Source organism: Mixophyes fleayi, unplaced genomic scaffold (assembly GCF_038048845.1).
Source record: "Mixophyes fleayi isolate aMixFle1 unplaced genomic scaffold, aMixFle1.hap1 Scaffold_4006, whole genome shotgun sequence".
Classification (NCBI taxonomy): domain Eukaryota; kingdom Metazoa; phylum Chordata; class Amphibia; order Anura; family Limnodynastidae; genus Mixophyes; species Mixophyes fleayi.
Genome location: NW_027447989.1, coordinates 1 through 18887, shown reverse-complemented (window position 1 = coordinate 18887; position 18887 = coordinate 1). Strand labels below are relative to the sequence as shown.

The 18887-nt window shown below is 50.2% G+C and overlaps 1 protein-coding gene across 1 annotated transcript; it reads left to right on the top strand.

Annotated features, from left to right (window-relative positions):
* The first annotated feature begins 1271 nt into the window (after positions 1-1271).
* On the top strand, positions 1272-13155 carry LOC142134130 (calsyntenin-1-like). The gene is made up of 11 exons (XM_075194484.1): positions 1272-1488; positions 1656-1841; positions 2135-2383; positions 3779-3900; positions 7745-7907; positions 8750-8800; positions 9718-9875; positions 10396-10544; positions 11004-11230; positions 12087-12257; positions 12983-13155. The coding sequence occupies exons 1-11, from the start codon at positions 1287-1289 to the stop codon at positions 13138-13140; spliced, it is 1836 nt and encodes a 611-aa protein (XP_075050585.1). The 5' UTR covers positions 1272-1286; the 3' UTR covers positions 13141-13155.
* The last annotated feature ends 5732 nt before the right edge of the window (positions 13156-18887 follow it).

The window sequence follows — 18887 nt, the reverse complement described above, 5'->3', positions numbered from 1 at the left end:
ACCAACTTGTTCACACAGTCATATTTCATGTGAGAACTGGTAAATCTATTGCACATTTTTTGTATATAAATTAGCAATATATTGTTTTATTTTCACGTATTTGTGGTGTATAACGTGCACGGAGATGGTTATGGTGCTTAGTTTTTAGTCGTGTGTGTATTTGATTTACCAATACGTCTATTAAATACAGATGTGGAAGCAGGTTGACTTCTAACCATTGCTGGAACAGGAAGTCTCTGCTCTCCGTGTGATGATCCATATGTTGCAGAATGACTTGGTGTGTTATAGAGCTCAGATACAGTGTTAGATAAATGATCTCTGTGAGTGGTCACTCTCCTGGCAGAGCACAGCGCTATATAGCCGTGGTGTTATTTAAATGTAGAATGCTACCTAATTGTTTTGTTTCATTTCCGTTTTCAAGATTGAGGTTCTAAACACTATAAAACCAAGTTTTTGGAGCAGACTTTGGCAGATGATGAGCTGTGATTAATGACATTTAAGCAATCTTATAGGTTTAACCAAAGTTTTTAAGCCTACTGCCTGTAAGATCCCTTGTGACAGACCAGATATTGGTATAGCTGACAAGATGGCCGCCTCCACCGTGTGTATCAGACGCTTATGTTTTAATGGTCCAACTAGCTCCTGAATTCTACATAATTTAGAATAGTCCTATTCCTTCAGAGGTCACAGGGAAGCCTGTGTGTGACTAATACCGGGAGATAACCTCTATCAGCCGCAGTAAGACCCAGAAACCCAGCGTCTGATCGGTGATTACCATGTAGATGCATTCTGTCAGCAACCAGCTTTCTAAATGTGATTTACGGGGTTTGAAGAGGAAATTAACTAAATGGAAAACATCTGGTGCTTTCCTGTGGTATTTACAGCTCATCCGCCAGTCAGATCCTTGTTTTTGAACCATTATATTAACTAATCCATGGAACAAGGGTATAGAAGTCTGCAACATTCACATTGTTGGGACTATAGTATTAAAATGACCGATCTTCTGCATGGTAGGGATTTGTTTTTAATTTTAGTGGTGTTTGCCAAAGGTCAGGATGGTGGACTCTGCTAATCTACCCCAACTGTGTGCATTTAGTTATCAGAAGTGTCATTGAACGCCTGGGAATGAGCAAAGTCTTTTATAACCGATTCTAGTTTCTCACCTATAAAGCAGGATCGTATGATCGGTTATTCCACTTCCCTCCTCACAGTCTGCGGGTCGGACAATCACGTTGGGTAACGCAGTCTCTGATTATAAAGTGATAACTTGTTCCCTTGGACAGTTTATGGATTATGTTTTAGAGACTTGTGACCTTTTCCTAATTCTGAATGTCTCAGGTTACATCAAGAACACAGAAAAGCTGAATTATGGGAAAGAGCGTCAGTATAAACTCACCGTCACGGCCTATGACTGCGGGAAGAAAAGGGCAGCTGAAGACATATTAGTGAAAATTAGCATTAAACCAACGTGTAAAGCCAGCTGGCAGGGTAAGTAACTTGTGTCGGGACGCCGGCGGTTTGCCCGTGTAGCTCTTGTCATGTGGGTAGGGTAATGGGGATATTGCTGGTCAGCGAGTTGTATAGTGGGCATCGTATTGTCTTCTGCTTCAACAGAGGATACATTACAACAACTGTTTCCCTCTGTATTACTATAGGATGGAGTAAGAGGATAGAGTACGAGCCTGGCACAGGATCCTTGGCATTGTTCCCCGGCATGCATCTGGAGACATGCGATGAGCCAATCACTTCCATTCAAGCCACTGTACAGCTGGAAACCAGCCACATTGGCAAAGGGTGCGACAGGGACACGTACTCGGAGAAGTCCATTCACAGGCTCTGCGGTAAGAACCTAAAGCTCTTATACTTCTGCCTTTATGGTCAAATGGTTGAGTGAAAAGATCCATCAACCTTTTGCTATTTGCAGAACTGAATCTGTTTAGAAACCAGGTGCAGATCTAATATTGGGCTAAGTAGAGTCTTCACAAACCCCCTCATCACCCTAACTAACCGTATATATAATGTGTTTATGTTGTGTAATTGTGAAACTAAAATGAGTGTGGATTTCACCTGTATCAGAACATGGTCTGGTAAAAGCACCACGAGGTCCTGACGGTCTCTCTCTGCTTCTACGTAGGAGCTACATCCAACACTGCAGAGCTGCTCCCCCCTCCCAGCGCTGCCGCCAACTGGACGGTGGGACTCTCCACAGACAACGGGCACGACAGCGACCAGGTGTTTGAGTTTAACGGTACGCAGGCAGTGAAGATCCCCGACGGCGTGGTGACCGCTGACCTGAAGGAGCCCTTTGTGATATCGGTGTGGATGAGACACGGACCAGGAGGCCGAGAGAAAGAGACCATCATGTGTAATTCAGACAAGACAGGTACTGGCTTCCTTTTATATTGGCTATATATAAAGGACATTCACTGTATTGAATGATTTTTACTGCTGTGCTGCCAACCTATGGGAAATGGGGAGACAATAAGTGTAATTAAACAGGAGTAACAATACATAGGGGGTCTAATGTGTTTGTATGGCTAAAAGTAAAACACTTCTATTTCGTTATATGTCCTGAGTTATGTGACAGATTCAATAGATTTCTGTGCTCTTTAACCAAAACTATGCAGTAAGCAGAAGCTTTAATTTGTAAGGCAACTTGTGACTTGGGGAACTACCTGCTTGGTACAAATAAGTTGTGCAGGAAGCGATATCTATAGTTAATCACACCCAACAAAGTAGCTGTATGTAATCATTTATGTAGGCTTTCTGAAGTAGACTCCACGGATCATGTTCAGTTCAGTGTGCCCCTATAACTAGATCTACATTGAATAACTGAAGGGTAGAGCAGCTTAATTCTGTCTGTGAGGCGTTGGCCCTCACTCACAGAACCTAAAATTAGTGTTAGGAGGGTGACTGAGGGACTCACCGACCCAGGACACAAGGCGTGGTATTTTTGTCCTTTAGGTGTTTGGAGGGAAAAGTACAGACGTCTTAATGATTGTGATCTATATTAATCACTATTACGCTCAAGTCTGCCCAAGCTAAGTTCACCATCCAGTACAACCAGTGCTGTGTAAAGCCTCACTGGTAGATATTAAATACAGAGAAAGCCGATCTGCTACCTCACTGGAATGTCTGTTATCTGTACTCTGGCTGAAGTCTGGGTCGTATTCTGTGACCTCAAAAGGTTGGGCAAAAGTGTCACCCATCCGTTTTGTTATATTTCCACCTGAGCGGCTGCGGTGCATTGATCAGCCCCGGCATTAACCTGAAAACAGAGACCTGTTGTCTGTGGGAAGTGAAACGCGATCAGACGACCGAACGTTCTTGGGTTTGTACAGAAAGAAACCGCTCCTGTATCTGTTGTCTGCGTGACATTCTAGAACAATATTTTATTTAACTTCATGATTTTTCAAGTGTTAAGGATATTTTGTTTTCGAGCAAATTTCTTACATAAAATGTTGGAAGTTGAATCCACATAAAGTAATCCGATGTTGGACGTCTTGTGTTGTAGCGGTCACTCCTAGAACACAGACCGTTCTTATTCTTAATCACAATGATCTCTGTCTAGGTGACTGAAGGGCTTCTGTCCTGTTACATGAGAATTGTACTGTAAGTGATGAAAAGGAAGATTTATATTCTCAATGGCTTTATAAATATTGCCAGATTGTTATAACAATGGTTACTGTGCACAGAGCTGATTGAATACTGTAGTTTGTACTTCACAAATTCAATTTAGTTTGACCTATTAACCATAGCATCTACACTCTTTATCTAGATATGAACCGACACCACTACTCTTTGTACATCCACAACTGCAAGCTGGGATTCCTGTTCCGCCAGGAGCCCTCTGAGCAGAAGACCTATAAACCTGCAGAGTTCCACTGGAAGATCAATCAGGTGAGAGGAGCTGCCTCTGGTCTCATGTTCCCTTCCGTGTGTCCTTAAATGGGCTGCAGATAAAGAGCGTTTAATCTGTAGTGCCTGTTCTCTAATTGAGAAGAAATGTGTACGTTCCCAGGCTTGTAAAATATATCCACTATGGGACAATGATAAAGGCGTCTATACCAGAGCTGTGTTATAATGGCCATTAGTGCGGACAATGTGTCTACATGTCCCCTGATTAGCACCTCGTACATGGTCTTTTATGGCTCTACTTTGGGTCATATTTGCTGGTTATCGTTTCATAAATGTCAGAAATCTCACGCCGATGAGCTCCAAACACTTTTCAGCGATGCTCCTTCCGTCATAGATCTAGAGGGCTACTGAGCTCCGTTATTGCTGATGGATGAAAGTAGTTTCTAGTGTATGCTTTCCTAATGATCTTTTATTCACATTTAAGAAATAGGTGTGCTAAGGTACCATCAAGACACATTAATGCCAGAACCGTCCTGCTGCACTATTGCTTGTGTTATAGGATCAGTGCCGGGGGAATATGCGGTCGTCTTTATAAGTAGCGTTTTATTCCTACTTAATCGATCAGTAAAGCGTAGATTATTCTGCACAGCAAATCTTGTTTCATCTCTCTGCATATTTAATTTATTAATGAGGAGGAGCTGCCATTTTCCCTCTGCTGAGGTTACAATATCATCCGTAGTCTCTGATGGATCAGCGCCATTCATTAGAGGTCATTGGTTGTTTGTCCATTACAACATGAACGCTTGTTGTCGGATGGGTTGTGTCAATTGCAGGTTGTTCTCCTAGTTCCTCTGGTCTAGCAGCTGTGAGCTAGGGAATTGTAGTATTATTGTATACAGAAAATCCCACAAAGTCCCTTTTGCTTCATAAAGAATAATCCTGTGACCTCTGTCATACGGAGTCAGACTTACCAGTTCCTGGTGCATGTTCCGTGCTTTCCACTGACCAAGATAAATAATAAATCTAGTTGTGACCAGTGACTGATGGCATCTTAGGTCTCTGGTACCCCTGGAACTCTCCAGAGAATGTACTGACAGTGCGTCTACCTAGATGTGGCTGTATAACCGTCACTGTTTCATTGCGGTTCTGGCCGGAATTACCGAACATCGCTCAGTACTAATACAGCCAGCGTGTGCTGTGCAGTCTGTGGCACTGACGTTTGTTGAACAACAGCTCCCAGCTGACAGCAAAGGAAACTCTGCAAGAACGGAGTTCAGGTGCTGGAATAACCCTGCTCTAGTGTTTGATGGATCTGGGTAGAACACTGGGAAAATTCTTCACGGGGTGCTAGATCAGACGTCATTCTGTTTATACTGTGTAAGAATGATCCACATTTCTACCATTTGTTAACGTTAAAGGCAAAAGCAGTTACAGCCCCAGATTGCTGCAGAAAGACACATTGAGTGTTAATTAGGCAGCTGCTGATGCGCAGATTGCTGTGGGCGGTGTGGGATGTCAGTTACCGCGCAGCAAACTTCGCTTCAAGTAAACACTTAGATACGCGCTCATGTCACATTGTAGCGCTGGGATCAGAATGGGGAAAAACAGGGAATTTGTGTCAGTTCAGTGGGCACGTTGTCAATATTTACAGAGCAGACGGGTCTCTACAGAGCCGTTCAATCACAGCCGTTCAATCACAGCCTGACACGTTAAACGTGTAAAGGAACTTGGCAACATAACCGTGCTGCCCCACCTGATATAAAGGTAGGGCAGCACGGTGGCTCAGTGGTTAGCACTTCTGCCACACAGCACTGGGGTCATTAGTTTGATTCCTGACCATGGCATTATCAGTGTGGAGTTTGTATGTTCTCCGTGTGTTTGCGTGGGTTTCCTCCGGGTGCTCCGGTTTCCTCCCACACGCCAAAAACATACTGGTAGGTTAATTGGCTGCTATCAAATTGACCCTAGTCTGTGTATGTGTGTCTGTCTCTCTGTGTGTCTGTGTTGGGGAATTTAAACTGTAAGCTCAAATGGGGCAGGGATTGATGTGAGTGAGTTCTCTGTACAGCGCTGCAGAATTAGTGGCGCTATATAAATAAATGATGATGATGATACAGGTAACTTTGTTTAGCACAATGTTTATTGTTTTTATGAAAGGGTGAAATAGAATCGTCCTGACACCAGTTCCATCTAAATGAGTAATGTTATGTAGCAATAAGTGAAACCTCAGCATTACCATTACTGATGCAGATAGTCATGGTCTTGTCCCAAGGGAAACTGCAGCGTAGAAGCCAAAGTGACCTTGTCTTATAATGGAGCTGTGTGCTAGAAATATCTCCTGCATTACCTACCCGCACAGAGAGCAAGCCGGCTCCAGTCCTTAATGTGAGAGTGATCAGGTCATTTACTGTACAATGTCCACAATTGGTCCCTATATCCTGTCCCATTCCGTACTCCTCTGCTCCGGCGATGCAAACAATGGTAAAAGCTTCTGCGCAGCGCTCTTACCCCTCTCTGTCGGTATGACCCTGTATCGTTTTATTACTGTTTGTTCCCAATTGTAAAGCGCTGCAGAGTGTGCTTCTAAAACTAGAGAGGAGTCGGCACCCAAAGATCAAGGATACGCATTCACTTAAATAAATCCTTCAGTGATAGTGGTGCTCCTGTGCAAACTAATCAAGTCCGGACATTATTGGTTATAATGATCTTAGATTTAGATCTGCTGTATAGCAATGTAAGCCAATTAAATCCCAGTAATTGTGACTCCCCAGCCTGTTGTGTGGATACAGACCGGCTATGCCAGTACAGACTGATGTATAAAACGTAGGGTTGGTGGTTATTGACGTAGAAACAGACAGTCCTCTTTGGTAATAGCCAATCCAAATTACCAGACGTTCCCCGTATGTAAGATCTTATGCTCCTCATTCTGCGAATGATTCACCTTTCCTGTGTGCAGAAGACTAAGACAGACTGTGTCCAAAACTTGTCCAGATGATAATAGTTTTGCCAAGGTGCCACGTAGCATCTGCCTGAGGCGTTTCATAAGCTAAACATTTTGTGGTACGAACTCCTTTTATGTGCACTTCCTCCATTTGGGGCTTTTCATTAATTAAACAGTTACTGTGGCTAATTAACTCCGTTCAGAGTAACATAAACCATGCAGTAATAATCGCACAGGGACTGACTTATCCACTAATAATATCAATGTAACCGTGACACCTGCATTAACCATCTGTGCACAATGCAGCCTGTTATCACATCTTACCCTCTTTAGTTGTATATCTCCCTTTTCCCCCAAAATACTATGTCGCCCTATGTTTTCTATAGTTTAACTCCTGTAAATTAGAACATATCTGGTCTTTTTTCTTTGTGTAAAATATATGAGCTTTATGTTTTTGGTTTAGTATACTGGATTGTGTTATTACTTGATGGTATTTGGGATATCGGTGTATCAGTATGTACATTATTTGTAATTTCCTCAGTTGTTCACCTGTCACTGCGCAGATCTATGTATCATCCTCCACATCTGTTTTCATGGGCCGTAAATGCTGATTAGAAGAGTTTCCTATTTGTATCTGACAAGAAATTAACATTTCCTTTTTGTTGTGCTTTGGTGATTGCTGTCTGTCCTGGGGTGTAGTTAATGTGCCTACTTGATGTAGGTGGTTGGTGAGAACTGTTACACGTGTCATTGTGTTACCCCTAGCAACCCATCATTTGCTTTCATTTCGTAAACTCAGAACTAATCCGTACCTGTTAGGTTGCTATGGGAAACACATTCTCATTCCATGCGGCTTCCTGTAGAAGAGCTTTGTGTTTGTGTCAGGGTTTAGGGAGCAGCTATAGAAATAACAGACTCACGGTTTTCTGCGTCTTGTCTCTGCAGGCCTGCGACAAGGAATGGCATCACTACGTGCTCACTGTAGACTTCCCCACGGTCACTCTCTATGTGGATGGTGTTCTGTATGACCCCGTCACAGTGACCGAGGATTATCCCCTACACCCTACTCAGCTGGACACCCAGCTCGTGGTCGGAGCTTGCTGGCAAGGTAAGGCTTCAATAATACACCTGTCTGTCGCTTCCCTAGGCGCACTCTGGAGTACAGATTGTAGAGCCGGGGAAGGGCGTATATGTAATGTGCTACTCTTCCATTCATCCTTTTACAGAACACTTAGACTAGTGTGTGAATATTCATTGTCATGCACAAATATTTGAGAAAGCAGCCGATCCGTTCACAAGGATCCAGTGACATCACAGTGGTGATTTGGATCCAAGAGATATCAGTAGATCCTAGTGAACTGATTGGCTGCTTTCTCATTAATATTCATGCTTCCGATACCACTGGTTTGTAGTTAATTGGTTGACTGAAGTCTCCTAAGTCTTGGTTAAGCTGACAATGTCTGCACTCACTCTGTGTTGCCAGTGTGAACAGTTTAACCCATGTTAGGGTTTTCAATCAGCATGGCCACTTTGCCACTAAATAGTAATTACATTGGAGGGTAGATTCAATGTCTTCAGTAGGAGTAGAAATCTACAGATTCTTGTATTTGCGCCTTAGTGTCATCATATTGCAGACATGTAGGCTACAATAATATGGAATAATCACAGCGCTATGATCATTAACCTGAATGTAAGGCAGTGTTGTGTCTGTGGGAGCTTGTTGTGTGTATTTGCTAGAGCTTCAGAAGCCGTCAGAGCCTAAAGGGTTGGCCGTACCTGAGAAGCTCTTGTGTCGACGTGGAAGGTCCTGGAGATGAACCAGAGCTACAGAGGACACGTCTACTCTATCGCACCACTGCATTTGTTGTCATAACCTGTTCTGTTGTTACAAATGTCCCTAACCCTGTGGTCACTTCCCCTGTTTGTCCCTTCTCTTACCTCTCTCTGCAGAGTATTCAGGAAGTGGAAATGTCAGTGAGCCAATGACAGAGAGTGATGCAGGTGGCTGCAGTTTATCCCCTCCCTATCCATCTCTTCCACTAAACCACACAGACATTTCATTCAGTCCGTGCATGAAACGCTAAATTCACTTTCTATTTATTTTTTTTTGTGTTTTGGGGCAACCTATTGAGGCTTTTTTTTCCCTCCATCTCATAACACAGAAGCATCGCTAACATAGCGCTTTGTACAGCTCACAGCGTCACATGTAACACTGGATTCCTGGGGTGAATTCGCCCATACATTATAGAACCCTTGTTACTTATATTCTAGTGGGACTCGGGGACATTGAGATTCACAGAGCAGAGCTGCTTTCATTTTGGAAGTCCTTAGTTAGTGACAGAACAAACTGGACACAATACAGATATGATATAGTATACTTCTATAAGTTCAGGGGGGTAACAGGAAAGGCAGACACCGCCTCTTCAGCGGCTGTGGAACTGCACGCCCCTTCATTACATGCCAACCTTGGGCAGACATGGCATGCTGGGGCTTGTAGTTTCACAATAGCTGCGTTTGATTTTCTTACAATTAAGCATTTTAGGATTCCTTTCTTTTTTATTTTATTGTAGACATTTGCTAATGAAATTCTAAATCTAAAACTTTATGAAGCAATCGGTGTAGAAACATGTTAGTGTTTTGTTTGTTTTTTTTATTTTTATTTTTGCAAGGTATGATCATGGGTTAGGTACCACAGGTTGTCCAATCCATACCTTTCCTATATCCACCACTTGCACTTGCCACCTCCAGAGCTCATCTGCATGTCTCTCCCCTCTCGTGGGTTCCTGGCGGCGGAGGCCAGGTGGTTCCCACGATTGGATGTTACTAACCTGCATGCAATGCTGTAACATCTTCTGCAGGCAGAGGACCATGGCTGGGCTCAGCGCTGAGACTGACTGCTGTCTCTTCTCTCTGTCCAGGTGGAGAGCAGCACATGGCCCAGTTTTTCAGAGGAAACCTCGCGGGGTTGATGATCCGCACTGGAAAGCTAGAAAGTAAGAAGGTGATAGACTGTCTGTATACCTGCAAAGAGGGGCTGGAATACCCACCCGCTGATGGTGTTGGGAAAGGCGTTAAGGTCAGTGTGATATTGGGACCACTACAGCATATATGTACACTTACCATAGAGTATCTACAAATATATACAGGATACAGTAGAACATTCTTAATGTGCTTCAGAATGATGAGATGGCAGTAATGCTTGCAGTTTAACTAAACTTACGAGCCGTATGTCCTTAAAAGAAATGAGAACAACAAATATTAGTAAAGACACATATATATATATGGGCATTCTGAATTATACAACTTTAATAATGCATTAGCAAAGCTTGAGGATGTTGGCTTTGGATGGGCCACATGTTACCCCCATTGTTGTTCCTAATGTCCTGAAGTTGCACTTGAATTCATTAGCATCTCATAATCACATAAAATGATGTTAGAAGGTAATGAGGGGTTAACGTTACATTTTGTACATTATGAAATGCTGATTTGGTTGTAAACAATGTAACACACAGCCGGTTTTCTGCCATTCCGGTGCAGAATTGTCGACATAAGGCAAAGTTGTCACAATACATAATGGTCTGAATTTAATTTCACAGATTAATTTAAGTCCCAGCCAGTCCAGTTTGACACTGGAAGGTGATGACATTGACCGCTTTGACCAGGCGATGCAGCATATTTCCTACCTGAATTCCCGTCAGTTCCCCACCCCTGGCATCAGACGTCTGAAGATCACCACCACTGTGAAGTAGGTGACACAGCAGCATTGAGCATTTAGGGGGTTTCTATAATGCCGTTCATGATAACATTATTATTATTTATATTTATAGGGCGCCACTAGTATCCGTAGCGCCATACAGGGACAGACAGAAACACGATACAGGGTGAGACAGCACGATACAGTTAACAAAAAGCACAGTAACTCAGAAGCTCAATGTACAGCTAGATGAGAGGTGAGAGCCCCCAGCGGGGTAGAGAGAGGGGTAGAAGGGCAGGAGGACCTCACGGAAGAGACAAGGAGCTGGAGAGCAGAGTTCAGGTGGTGGAGAACAGGAGGAGAGGAGGCCCTGCTCGAAGGAGCGTACAATCTAAGGGGAGGGTAGGATGGACACGCAATGTCTGTGCAACTGACATGTTAGATCTTTATCCGATGTGCAACCAGCTAATACCGTTAATTATCAGAAATATTTGCTGTACTTTGCTGTAGGTGCTTTAACGAGGAGACGTGTATCAATGTCCCCGATGTTGATGGCTACGTCATGGTGCTGCAGCCCGAGGAGCCCAAGATCAGTCTGAGCGGTATCGATCACTTTGCCCGTTCCGCCTCTGAGTTTGAGAGCACAGAAGGGGTGTCTCTGTTCCCCGAGCTACATCTCATCAGCACCATCACACGTGAGGTGGAAGCAGAAGGCGAAGGGGACGAGGATCCTACAGGTTTCTGTCTTTTTGTTCTATGCAAATAAATGTGTGGTAACATCTGATGCTTGCTGTACGCCAGCGATCAAAAGGACAGGCGTGGTATTAGCGTTGTACCACCCCCTGCACTTGAAAACAAAGACTAAAAAACAAACTAAAGTTAGAGCCTAACTTTGCTTATTGCTCTGTTTGTTATAAGTGCCTCGGCCATAAAACCTCCTCTTCCTACCAAACCTCCATACTCCACCCTGCGCTCGGCTTCCTGTGTAACCTTTCCAGGCACTGTCCAGACCCCTCCTAATTCTCTTCACACTCAGATTATCACTAGCCCTCACTGTGTAAATAGTATCGGCAGCATTCCCTAATCTACCACACCATGTACATCTCTCCATAAGGCTGACACTCATTACCAGACTGCACAGACATGGTGCTGTCATCCCTGTCAAACCCTCAGTGAATGTCTTTGGTCCCAGTGCCACAGGCTGTCCCTCACTTATGTTTCCAAAGTAAACCTTGTGTGTATGAAGTGGGTCGAGCCCAACAAAGTTAGAACCTGAGTGTGTGGCTGCCTCACTGTCCACTAACCCTGTACCTCTGAGTCTGTTGGGGTTGGATCATTGGGTTTGGTTGGATACAAATAACCTTGGAAGAGCCTTGGGTTTTCCTACTTTGGTTGTTCAAGACAAAAACGACAGTGATCGCTTACGGGTGAGGAAATATCTTAATACATAACAAACTCCAACATAATTTATTGCATTAAGTATTGAATTATTTTGTCATCTACTTGGTTTTCCTTCAGCTGCTTTATGTAGGTCATATAACAGTTTCTCATCGTCTAGCTAGGCCTGACCAGTAAGCTGTTGTTATCTCTTAGTACAAGAATCCCTGGTGTCGGAGGAAATCATGCATAACTTGGATACGTGTGAGATCAGTGTGGTGGGAGAGGACTTGGATCCCAATAGAGAGAGCCTGCAGCTGGATCTGACACACCTGCAGCAGAAAGGAATGGAGATGAGCAGCTCCAATCGGGGCATAGTGATCACAGGTACGTCGGCGCTGCAGAGCTAGAAAGGGGGACAATCCCTGGCTTATAACAGGCAGCCTGTTTAAGTAATTTTATTTTAACCTGTCCAACAGATTAATCTTCTAATGGGGCTATTGTGCGTTTGCCCTGTGTCACTTCCACTGTCACAAGAGTAGGTTACTGTGGTCGGGAGATAAGCACACACAGGCTGTCGGGGATGTACCAACGTGGCCGATAATAATCGTGTATTTTTTTAAGTGTGTGTGCGCGTGTGCGCGCACGCACGCCTGCAGACTAATTTGCTTTACTGTCCCATAGAAGTATGAGTTGGCAAGTCCGATACAAACGAAAAGGCACACAGCATTCATAATGAAACAGGAATGGGGGGAAGAATATAAATAAAATATTGTAATTAAACAGCCTTTTATGTTACAGCTGCATCATTTAAGTTGTATCTTACCTGAGTTACACCAATCAGCTGCTGATTTTGGGCTTTGCATGGTTGGGTTTTCTATGTGGTTTCTGGTATTAGAAATGGAATATGTCTTGTCCTGTTACTTTATTACATGGGCACCTGTGGGAGGAAGCTCTTCAGCTGTGTTCCTGTGTATTAGTCATGCTCGGGAAACCTGCCATGTTATGTAATGATCATAGTTCGTGCTCCGCTGATATGTGCCAGTAAATGGTAATACTATTAGATCTCGCAGGAAATCCACAGCATTAAACACACTGTTCATGTCTCGCAGGTGTCGACACAATGGTAAATTACGAGGAGGTTCTGCATCTCGTCCGCTACCGGAACTGGAATACTGTCTCGCTGTTTGACAGGAAGTTTAAACTGGTCTGTTCTGAGCTGAACGGACGCTACAACAGCAACGAGTTCCAGGTGGAGGTGAGAAGCTGAACTAACTTTGACAATGCAGCCTGTTCATTCACTAGGAACCAGAGATCTAATGACTCTGCCTTGTATAGGCCACAACCCTGCATGTGTATGGGGAAGATACATGCAATCTAATAAGAATACTGCGTATTTTATGGTAATGTCTTCCCCTAAAATACTTTTCTTTAATAAAAGAATGGAGAATGTTGTGAAGAGAATGGAGCTAAAGCCAATACATATTTGATATCACACCCTGTAGTGTAATTTCTATCTTGCTTTCCCATAAGCTGTTTGTGCGCGCGAGAGCTAGCGAGCAGGGTCCGCGCGCTGCGCGCGCGAGAGCTAGCGAGCAGGGTCCGCGCGCGCGCGCGAGAGCTAGCGAGCAGGGTCCGCGAGAGCTAGCGAGCAGGGTCCGCGCGAGCGCGCGAGAGCTAGCGAGCAGGGTCCGCGCGCGCGCGAGAGCTAGCGAGCAGGGTCCGCGCGAGCGCGCGAGAGCTAGCGAGCAGGGTCCGCGCGAGCGCGCGAGAGCTAGCGAGCAGGGTCCGCGCGCGCGCGAGAGCTAGCGAGCAGGGTCCGCGCGCGCGCGAGAGCTAGCGAGCAGGGTCCGCGCGCGCGCGAGAGCTAGCGAGCAGGGTCCGCGCGCGCGCGAGAGCTAGCGAGCAGGGTCCGCGCGCGCGCGAGAGCTAGCGAGCAGGGTCCGCGCGCGCGCGAGAGCTAGCGAGCAGGGTCCGCGCGCGCGCGAGAGCTAGCGAGCAGGGTCCGCGCGCGCGCGAGAGCTAGCGAGCAGGGTCCGCGCGCGCGCGAGAGCTAGCGAGCAGGGTCCGCGCGCGCGCGAGAGCTAGCGAGCAGGGTCCGCGCCGCGCGCGAGAGCTAGCGAGCAGGGTCCGCGCGCGCGCGAGAGCTAGCGAGCAGGGTCCGCGCGCGCGCGAGAGCTAGCGAGCAGGGTCCGCGCGCGCGCGAGAGCTAGCGAGCAGGGTCCGCGCGCGCGCGAGCAGGGTCCCCGCGAGAGTGAGCGGGGTCCCCGCGCGCAGCAGCGCGAGCAGGGTCCCCGCGAGAGTGAGCGGGGTCCCCGCGCGCGCGCGCGAGAGTGAGCGCGAGCGAGCGGGGTCCCCGCGCGCGCGCGCGCGCGCGCGAGAGTGAGCGCGAGCGAGCGGGGTCACCGCGCGCGCGCGCGAGAGTGAGCGCGAGCGAGCGGGGTCACCGCGCGCGCGCGCGCGCGCGAGAGTGAGCGCGAGCGAGCGGGGTCCCCGCGCGCGAGAGTGAGCGCGAGCGAGCGGGGTCCCCGCGCGCGCGCGAGAGTGAGCGCGAGCGAGCGGGGTCCCCGCGCGCGCGCGCGCGAGAGTGAGCGCGAGCGAGCGGGGTCCCCGCGCGCGCGAGAGTGAGCGCGAGCGAGCGGGGTCCGCGCGCGCGCGCGCGAGAGTGAGCGCGAGCGAGCGGGGTCCCCGCGCGCGCGCGCGAGCGGGGTCCCCGCGCGCGCTGCGAGCGGGGTCCCCGCGCGAGCGGGGTCCCCGCGCGCGCGCGCGAGCGGGGTCCCCGCGCGCGCGCGAGCGAGCGAGCGAGCGAGAGCAGGGTCCCCGCGCGCGCGCGAGCGAGCGAGAGCAGGGTCCCCGCGCGAGCGAGAGCAGGGTCCCCGCGCGCGCGAGCGAGCGAGAGCAGGGTCCCCGCGCGCGCGAGCGAGCGAGAGCAGGGTCCCCGCGCGCGCGAGCGAGCGAGAGCAGGGTCCCCGCGCGCGCGAGCGAGCGAGAGCAGGGTCCCCGCGCGCGAGCGAGCGAGAGCAGGGTCCCCGCGCGCGCGAGCGAGCGAGAGCAGGGTCCCCGCGCGCGCGAGCGAGCGAGAGCAGGGTCCCCGCGCGCGCGAGAGCGAGCGAGAGCAGGGTCCCTGCGCGAGCTGTGTGTGTGCGCGAGTGAGAGCTGTGTGTGTGTGAGCTGTGTGCGTGAGCTATGCGTGAGCTGTGTGCGTGCGTGAGCTGTGTGCGTGCGAGAGCTGCGTGCGAGCTATGCGAGAGCTGCGTGCGAGTAAGAGCTGTGTGCGTGTGAGCTGTGTGCGTGAGCTGTGTGTGTGAGCTGTGTGCTGTGTGAGAGCTGTGTGTGTGAGCGCTGTGTGCGTGAGCTATGCGTGAGCTGTGTGCGTGCGTGAGCTGTGTGCGTGCGAGAGCTGCGTGCGTGCGAGAGCTGCGTGCGTGCGAGAGCTGCGTGCGTGCGAGAGCTGCGTGCGAGCTATGCGAGAGCTGCGTGCGAGTAAGAGCTGTGTGCGTGTGAGCTGTGTGCGAGCTGTGTGCGTGTGAGCTGTGTGCGAGCTGTGTGCGTGTGAGCTGTGTGTGAGCTGTGTGCGTGTGAGAGCTGCGTGCGTGCGAGAGCTGCGTGCGTGCGAGAGCTGCGTGCGTGCGAGAGCTGCGTGCGTGCGAGAGCTGCGTGCGAGCTATGCGTGAGCTGTGTGCGAGTAAGAGCTGTGTGCGTGTGAGCTGTGTGCGTGAGCTGTGTGCGAGCTGTGTGCGTGAGCGAGCTGTGTGTGTGCGCGTGAGAGCTGTGTGGGTGTGAGAGCTGTGTGTGAGAGCTGTGTGTGAGAGCTGCGTGCGAGCTATGCGTGAGCTGTGTGCGAGTAAGAGCTGTGTGCGAGAGCTGTGTGCGAGAGCTGTGTGCTGTGTGCGAGAGCTGTGTGCTGTGTGCGAGAGCTGTGTGCTGTGTGCGAGAGCTGCGTGCGTGCGAGAGCTGCGTGCGAGCTATGCGCGAGCTGTGCGTGTGCGAGCTGTGCGCGAGCTGTGCGTGTGCGAGCTGTGCGAGAGCTGTGTGCGCGAGCTGTGTGCGAGAGCTGTGTGCTGTGTGCGAGAGCTGTGTGCGAGAGCTGTGTGCTGTGTGCGAGAGCTGCGTGCGAGCTATGCGTGAGCTGTGTGCGAGTAAGAGCTGTGTGCGAGCTGTGCGCGTGCGAGAGCTGTGTGCGTGCGAGCTGTGTGCGTGAGCTGTGTGCGTGAGCTGTGTGCGTGAGCTGTGTGCGTGAGCTGTGTGCTGTGTGTGTGAGCTGTGCGTGAGCTGTGCGTGAGCTGTGCGCTGTGTGCGTGTGAGAGCTGTGTGCGTGTGAGAGCTGTGTGCGTGTGAGAGCTGTGTGCGTGTGAGAGCTGTGTGCGTGTGAGAGCTGTGTGCGTGTGAGAGCTGTGTGCGTGTGAGAGCTGTGTGCGTGTGAGAGCTGTGTGCGTGTGAGAGCTGTGTGCGTGTGAGAGCTGTGTGCGTGTGAGAGCTGTGTGCGTGTGAGAGCTGTGTGAGCTGTGTGTGTGTGAGAGCTGTGTGAGCTGTGTGCGTGTGAGAGCTGTGTGCGTGTGAGAGCTGTGTGCGTGTGAGAGCTGTGTGTGTGCGAGAGCTGCGTGCGAGAGCTGCGTGTGTGCGAGAGCTGCGTGCGAGAGCTGCGTGTGTGCGAGAGCTGCGTGCGAGAGCTGCGTGTGTGCGAGAGCTGCGTGTGTGCGAGAGCTGCGTGCGAGAGCTGCGTGCGTGCGAGAGCTGTGTGCTGTGTGCGTGAGCTGTGTGCGAGAGCTGCGTGCGAGAGCTGCGTGTGTGCGAGAGCTGCGTGCGAGAGATGTGTGCGTGTGAGCTGTGTGTGTGAGAGCTGTGTGCGTGCGAGAGCTGTGTGTGTGCGAGAGCTGCGTGTGTGCGAGAGCTGCGTGTGTGCGAGAGGTGTGTGCGTGTGAGAGGTGTGAGAGGTGTGAGCGTGTGAGAGGTGTGTGTGAGCTGTGTGCGTGAGAGCTGTGTGCGTGTGAGAGCTGTGTGTGTGCTGTGTGTGAGCTGTGTGCGTGAGCTGTGTGCACGAGAGAGCTGTGTGCTGTGTGTGTGAGCGAGTGCGTGAGCTGTGTGCGTGTGAGAGGTGTGTGTGAGCTGTGTGTGTGAGCTGTGTGCGTGTGAGAGCTGTGTGCTGTGTGCTGTGTGCGTGAGCTGTGTGCGCGAGAGAGCTGTGTGTGTGCGTGAGCTGTGTGCGTGAGCTGTGTGTGTGTGAGCTGTGTGCGCGAGAGAGCTGTGTGCGTGCGTGAGCTGCGTGTGTGCGTGAGCTGCGTGCGTGCGAGAGCTGTGTGCGTGCGAGAGCTGTGTGCGTGCGTGAGCTGTGTGCGTGCGAGAGCTGTGTGCGTGAGGTGTGAGAGAGCTGTGTGTGTGCGAGAGCTGTGTGCGTGAGGTGTGAGAGAGCTGTGTGTGTGCGTGAGCTGTGTGCGTGTGAGAGCTGTGTGTGTGCGTGAGCTGTGTGCGTGTGAGAGCTGTGTGGGTGTGAGAGCTGTGTGTGTGCGTGAGCTGTGTGCGTGTGAGAGCTGTGTGGGTGTGAGAGCTGTGTGCGTGAGCTGTGTGTGTGAGCTGTGCGCGTGAGCTGTGTGTGAGCTGTGTGCGTGAGCGCTGTGCGTGTGAGCTGTGTGCGCGAGAGCTGTGCGTGTGAGAGTTGTGTGCGTGTGAGAGCTGTGTGAGCTGTGTGCGTGTGAGCTGTGTGCTGTGTGCGTGAGCTGTGTGCGTGTGAGAGCTGTGTGCGTGTGAGAGCTGTGTGCGTGTGAGAGCTGTGTGCGTGAGAGCTGTGTGCGTGAGAGCTGTGTGCGTGAGAGCTGTGTGCGTGAGAGCTGTGTGCGTGAGAGCTGTGTGCGTGAGAGCTGTGTGCGTGTGAGAGGGGTGTGTGAGCTGTGTGTGTGTGAGAGCTGCGTGAGCTGTGTGTGTGCGCGTGAGAGCTGTGCGTGTGAGCTGTGCGTGTGAGCTGTGTGCGCGAGAGCTGTGCGTGTGAGCTGTGTGCGCGAGAGCTGTGCGTGTGAGCTGTGTGCGTGTGAGAGCTGTGTGCGTGTGAGAGCTGTGTGCGTGTGAGAGCTGTGTGTGTGAGAGCTGCGTGAGCTGTGTGCGCGAGAGCTGTGCGTGTGAGAGTTGTGTGCGTGTGAGAGGGGTGTGTGAGCTGTGTGCGTGTGAGAGCTGCGTGAGCTGTGTGCGTGAGCTGTGTGTGTGTGCGTGAGCTGTGTGCGTGAGCTGTGTGTGTGTGCGTGAGCTGTGTGCGAGAGCTGTGTGTGTGTGAGTGCGTGAGCTGTGTGCGTGTGAGAGCTGCGTGAGCTGTGTGCGTGTGAGAGCTGTGTGCGTGTGAGAGCTGTGTGCGTGTGAGAGCTGTGTGCGTGTGAGAGCTGTGTGCGCGCGAGAGCTGTGTGCGCGCGAGAGCTGTGTGAGCTGTGTGAGCTGTGTGCGTGTGAGCTGTGTGCGTGTGAGAGCTGTGTGAGCTGTGTGCGTGTGAGAGCTGCGTGAGCTGTGTGCGTGTGAGAGCTGTGTGCGTGTGAGAGCTGTGTGTGTGTGAGAGAGGTGTGTGTGCGTGAGAGAGGTGTGTGTGCGTGAGAGAGGTGTGTGTGCGTGAGAGAGGTGTGTGAGCTGTGTGCGTGTGAGAGCTGCGTGAGCTGTGTGCGTGTGAGAGCTGTGTGCGTGTGAGAGCTGTGTGCGTGTGAGAGCTGTGTGCGTGTGAGAGCTGTGTGTGTGAGAGCTGCGTGAGCTGTGTGTGTGAGCTGTGTGTGTGTGCGTGAGCTGTGTGCGAGAGCTGTGTGGGTGTGAGAGCTGTGTGTGTGAGCTGTGTGTGTGTGCGTGAGCTGTGTGCGAGAGCTGTGTGGGTGTGAGAGCTGTGTGTGCGTGAGCTGTGTGCGCGAGAGCTGTGCGTGTGAGAGTTGAGTGAGAGGGGTGTGTGAGCTGTGTGCGCTGTGTGTGTGAGAGAGGTGTGTGTGCGCGTGAGAGCTGCGTGAGCTGTGTGTGTGTGAGTGAGCTGTGTGTGTGTGAGTGCGTGAGAGCTGTGTG

Excerpts from the sequence above, each read along its gene's own strand:
- LOC142134130 (XM_075194484.1), top strand. The coding sequence starts at position 1,287 with ATGGATTATGTTTTAGAGACTTGTGACCTTTTCCTAATTCTGAATGTC. Across the intron at positions 9,876-10,395 it reads GTGTTGGGAAAGGCGTTAAG|ATTAATTTAAGTCCCAGCCA; the intron begins GTCAGTGTGATA and ends TTAATTTCACAG. Across the intron at positions 11,231-12,086 it reads AGGGGACGAGGATCCTACAG|TACAAGAATCCCTGGTGTCG; the intron begins GTTTCTGTCTTT and ends GTTATCTCTTAG.